We start from the raw sequence: 5,431 nt of genomic DNA, 5'->3' as shown, positions 1-5,431 counted from the left end.
CGTAGTAGTCGATTTGCGCTTCAATTTGTTCTCCAGTTAGATATGGAGGAGGAGTGTCTCTCACAACCCTTTTGTTCCTAAACAATTTCTTGTTTCTTCGGTACGGATGGCCAATGGGAAGAAATCGACGGTGACAATCGAACAAACTTGTCTTCCTACCATTCTTCAGTTGAAACGCATCTGTCGTTCCATTACAATATGGACAAACTAATCTCCCACCTGTAGTCCATCCAGACAACATCCCATAGGCAGGAAAGTCACTTATGGTCCACAAAAGCATCGCTCGCATCGTAAAATTCGTCTTCTCTGAGCAGTCATACGTCCTCACCCCTGTTGACCACAAATCCTTCAACTCTTTTATCAATGATTGTAGGAAAACATCCAGAGACCTTTTTGGATGGTTCAGACCAGGTATTAATATGGTCAAGAATAGCAACTCCCGTTGCATGCACATCTCCGGTGGCAGGTTGTATGGCGTAAGAAAGACTGACCACAATGAATATTGTCTCCCTGACATTCCGAATGGACTAAATCCATATGTGCATAATCCAAGATACACATTCCAGCTATTGCTAGCGAATTCCGGATGTATTTTGTTAAAATGTTTCTAGGCTCTTGCATCTGATGCATGAGTCATCTCACCATCCATCTGAGTATGCTCGGCATGCTATCTCATCCCTCCGGCTGTCTGCTCAGATTGATACAATCTTTTCAATCTGTCTGTAATTGGTAGGTACCACATCCTTTGGTACGGTACCCTATTACGTCCTCGTCCTTGCGGCTTGAATCGTGGCTTCTTGCAGAATCGACATTCTTCTGACTTCTCATCATCTCCCCAGTAGATCATGCAATTGTCAATGCAAATGTCTATCATCTCCGAAGGCAACCCAAGACTATAAAACAGTTTCTGAATCTCATAATAAGAATCAGCAGACACATTGTTTTTTGCATCTATGTTAGGTTCTTCATCTTCATCATGAGCTACGAACGCATCAGCTAACATATCATGAACCCTATCATAATCTACCATCTGCTCCTCCTGATGGTAACTATGTTCATTATGCAAATGATGGTCAACCGTTTCTTCCTGAAAATTGCTATTACTACTACTAGCTTCATTTTGTTCATAATTATAACATTCTCCATGTTGAAACCAGATATAGTAATTTGGCGTTCTATTTATTAAATGCTTCCAAACATTTTCACGATTTGCCAATTTCGAATTGTTGCATTTCCGACAAGAACAGAACATCTTACCGCTTTCTTGGGCGAGCGGTGTGGAATCTGCTTGATGCATAAATGTCTTCAGCCCTTCGAGGTATTCTTTCGTCGCTCTCCCGTTAGCATCTCTGTACATATACATCCATCTCCGCAACTCGAAAATATTCCCGGAGCCCGACATTTTTTTTTCTTTCACGTTTTTATTTTTTTCTTGTTGGTGTGTTTAAAGTGATGTTCAAACGTCCATTTTTATAGGAAATTTTCGAATGTTGAAATTTTACTACGAATTTACGACGAAATTTAGTTAGGTAGCTGAAACAAAAAACGTGTTACAACTACAAAGTTGGTGGACTCGTAATTTTCTCGTTAAGTAAACGTAAAATATTTCCTCGTAAAGTAGTCGCTACTTTTACGTCGAACTTACGAGGAAACCATATTTCCTCGTAAAAACAACGTTATGTTACGTCGTTTTTACGACGAAGTCGTTTTCCTTGTTATTTTACGACGAATTAACGTTGCTTTTAAATTTCCTCGTAAGATTCTCGTAAAGTCGACGTAAATTTACGAGGATTAATTTTCCTCGTTAAATTTTGTTGCTATAGTTGTGTTTTCTTGTAGTGTTTGGTGATAGGCGTTGAATCACCGCTGGCTTAGCACTTAGCGATTTCTTAAACACTGACTTTATGGTTGAATAGAACTGTGTATTCTTTTGTTCTTGCTAAATTGATTGGAAAGCTAATTTTATTTTTATCCTATTTGTTTGGTGATGATATATATAAGATCCGTTTGATGCAAATGCTGAGGACGCTGGAGCTAGAACAAAGGAATACGTGCACATACGTGTTCAGCAGTAGAAAAAGCCTGACCACTGTCCAGGGACTTAAGAAAGAGTATTGCTATACCAAGATCCTTAAAGACCTTAAGAAAGAGTTCTGCTGCAATGGCACCGTTGTCCAGGACTCTGAGTTAGGACAGGTCTGTGTTGAAAGATGAACCCTTTTTGAGATATATACTTTTTATCAACTGATTTATAACTTGAGAATCTTCCATAAATTGTAGGTTATTCAGCTTCAAGGTGATCAGAGGAAGGACGTTTCTACCTTCCTTGTTCAGGTAAGTTAAGCACCCCATTTTACTTAACTAATAGCCAAAAAGTTATCCTGATCTTAGAATCTTCAACCAGGCTGGTCTTGTGAAGAAGGATAACATCAAGATCCATGGCTTTTGAGCAGTTATTCTTCTTTGCCCAACAACTTGAATTGCAACGTGCGGAATCAATCAGCCAGACTCAAAAGTATAAACAATCACTTATGCTAATGGTTTGCTTATTAGCGAGTATAACAAATGTATGAACTTTTCATTTTGCGTTTGTTGTGTGATAATATAAAAAAAAAAGCATCAAACTTACTTTGCAAATTGAGTGACATTCAAAAACCAAAAACTTTCCAAACCGGTTCTTAAACCATTTGCATCAGTACTGAAGATTTAACGTAAACCGTTCAGCATCAGTGTGTTTATCACATTGGATGATGACGATTGCATGAGAGATTAAATATTGCAAGAACAGAAAAAAAAAATATTGCATGAGATTAAAATGAAAAATACTCAGATAAGACATATGTTCCAAAGAGTTGGTGTATAATTCTAAGAGACATATGGGTCAAAAATAAAATAAGAAGCTTGCGAGACAAGTAACCTTTTTATTCTTTACCAGCTAACAACGGTGGTTTTCTTTTCTTTCTTCAAAGCAGGTCATCGATTTTTGATGGAAGCTCCTCAACAGCAACATTGTAGAATTTCTGAATATCAGTAAGCATTCTCTCATCATCACGAGTCACAAAGTTAATCGCCGTACCTTTCCTCCCAAACCTTCCACTTCTACCTATACGGTGAAGATAGTTCTCAGGCTGTGTTGGGAGGTCAAAGTTGATAACCAGAGACACTTGCTGCACATCGATACCACGAGCCAAGAGATCGGTTGTGATAAGAACACGAGAAGAACCAGACCTAAACTCTCTCATGATAATGTCTCTCGTGTTTTGGTCCATGTCTCCGTGAGTGGCCGAGACCGTGTGGTCACGGCTTCTCATTTGGTCTGTGAGACAGTCCACCTTGCGACGAGTGTTGACGAAGATGACACCCTGAGTAATGTTTAAAGTATCGTAGAGGTCACAGAGAGTTTCGAGCTTATACTCTTCTTTCTCCACGTTCACGTAAAACTGCCTGATACCTTCAAGCGTTAGCTCGTCACGTTTCACCAGGATTCTCACTGGTTTGCTCATGAACTTCTTTGTGATCTCGAGAGCTTCTGGTGGCATTGTAGCTGAGAACACTCCCACCTGAATCTTTGGTGGGAGAAGCTGGAATATGTCATAGATCTGCAAATTCACCACAGAGAAAAAAATGTTATAACCAATGTTAAAGAAATAGTTAGGTGGGTTCTTTAGGCGGGCGCCTAGACCGATTTTTAAGATTTTTTAAAAATCGATTATAAAAGGCGAGGTTTATTGTTTAGGCGCCTAGACAGATTCTTTTAAAAATCGGTTTGAAAAAATCTTTTTGTTTAGATCGATTTGCCGTCTAGTCAGCCCCTAGACCAGACTTATGGAACACTGATTATAACCAAGTCAAGATCAGAGTTCAAAAATAAAGAGGAGATTCAAACCTGATCCTTGAAACCACGGGAGAGCATTTCATCAGCTTCATCAAGAACAAACATCTTTATACAGTCAGAGCGAAGAGATTGTCTTCGGAGCATGTCAAAGACACGACCAGGTGTTCCAACGACAACATGGACACCAGCTTGGAGGATACGCTGATCCTCAACAACACTGGTTCCACCAACACAGGTATGTACCTTGACGCCAAGGTAATCTCCTAGAGCACGCATGACCTTCTCAATCTGCTGCGCAAGCTCTCTGGTGGGAGCCAGGACTAGAGCCTGGCACTGGACAAGGGTGATTTCAAGCTGCTGCAAGACACCAGAGCAGAACGTAGCGGTTTTGCCAGTACCGGACTGTGCCTGCTGGATCACATCAAGACCGTTGCAAAAGGGTACGATTCCTCTTTGCTGAATAGCAGAAGGCTTTTCAAAACCTAGAAAAATCAACACATTAGATCAAGATAACAAGAAAGACATAAGGATGTTACTATGATGATTCATCTTGACATACCATAAGCATAGATACCCCTAAGAAGGTTCTCTTGCAAACCCATGGCATCAAAGCTCTCATGGACCTCATCATAGGAGGTGAAGAACTCATTTTGTCCCTCCAGGCTGCACCAAATTAAATTAACATTAGCCAATTGCATCAAAAGCACAACAAGCTATTAAAAGTAAATGTTTTAAGACTTACACTTCATTGAGCTTTTGATCAAACTGACGCGTATTAAACTGTGTACCTTCTGGTGCTGATCCTGCCATGACTATAACAAACAGTCCCACACAAAAACGCACACACAACTTTAGATTATAAAAGACAACCAAAAACAGCTTAAAGATAACGTACAAAACAAGTATCTAAACTTGAGATTCCATAAACAGAGGAAAACAAGCATTAATATCTGAATTAATATACTCCCTCTGTTTTGATATGCAAGTAGTTTTAGCAAAAAATGTTTGTTTCACAATGTAAGATGTTTACATAATCCAAAGTATCTTTTATATTTATTAAATGTTGTGTGACCAATCAAATAATTCATACATTTTTATTATTGGTTGAATTTATGTATTAAATGCTATTTTTTTAAAGTAAAAATTTTCTTAATATTTACACTTTTAACTAAAACTACTTACAAATAAAAACAGAGGAGTATAATTTAGCAAAAAAAATATGAATTAATATATTAATGTCAAGAGAGAAACAAAGCTAATGGGTCATCCAATATCATAGATACTATGCAAAATAAACATATATCTCTCTCCATAAAAGCATATAATAATAACACAAGCTATGACCAAGTACAGATATAAACCAGCCACTAATTGATTCATGTAACGATGACCCATGACGAAGTATAGATTTACAGGAACCAATCACAGAGAGAGAAAACAAATTGAAAAAAAAAACAGATGTTTCCGAACCTTGAGGTTGAGTAAGAGCAAAAGTGAAAGATTTTCTTAAGAGTGATTGAAATATTCTTCTTTGTTCGGATTTGAAACCGAATGGGAAGAGAAAGAGCGACTTTGAGAGAATTAGAGAGCAATACA

General features: G+C 38.3%; 1 protein-coding gene and 1 pseudogene across 1 annotated transcript; one reads left to right on the top strand and one right to left on the bottom strand.

Moving 5' to 3' along the window:
- Positions 1-1,299: 1,299 nt before the first annotated feature.
- LOC106297385 lies at positions 1,300-2,449 on the top strand (annotated as a pseudogene).
- A 389-nt stretch (positions 2,450-2,838) lies between these two features.
- On the bottom strand, positions 2,839-5,431 carry LOC106299003 (eukaryotic initiation factor 4A-1-like). The gene is made up of 5 exons (XM_013735130.1): positions 5,306-5,431; positions 4,578-4,647; positions 4,395-4,498; positions 3,887-4,317; positions 2,839-3,599 (listed from the first exon to the last, which is right to left on the bottom strand). Exons 2-5 carry the CDS (start codon positions 4,643-4,645, stop codon positions 2,964-2,966), a joined length of 1,239 nt encoding a protein of 412 aa, XP_013590584.1. The 5' UTR covers positions 4,646-4,647; positions 5,306-5,431; the 3' UTR covers positions 2,839-2,963.

Source organism: Brassica oleracea, chromosome C6 (assembly GCF_000695525.1).
Source record: "Brassica oleracea var. oleracea cultivar TO1000 chromosome C6, BOL, whole genome shotgun sequence".
NCBI lineage: Eukaryota > Viridiplantae > Streptophyta > Magnoliopsida > Brassicales > Brassicaceae > Brassica > Brassica oleracea.
This window is presented reverse-complemented; position numbering and strand designations above follow the sequence as displayed.

Excerpts from the sequence above, each read along its gene's own strand:
- LOC106299003 (XM_013735130.1), bottom strand. The coding sequence starts at position 4,645 with ATGGCAGGATCAGCACCAGAAGGTACACAGTTTAATACGCGTCAGTTT. Across the intron at positions 4,318-4,394 it reads TAGGGGTATCTATGCTTATG|GTTTTGAAAAGCCTTCTGCT; the intron begins GTATGTCAAGAT and ends TGATTTTTCTAG. Across the intron at positions 3,600-3,886 it reads CCCGTGGTTTCAAGGATCAG|ATCTATGACATATTCCAGCT; the intron begins GTTTGAATCTCC and ends GTGAATTTGCAG.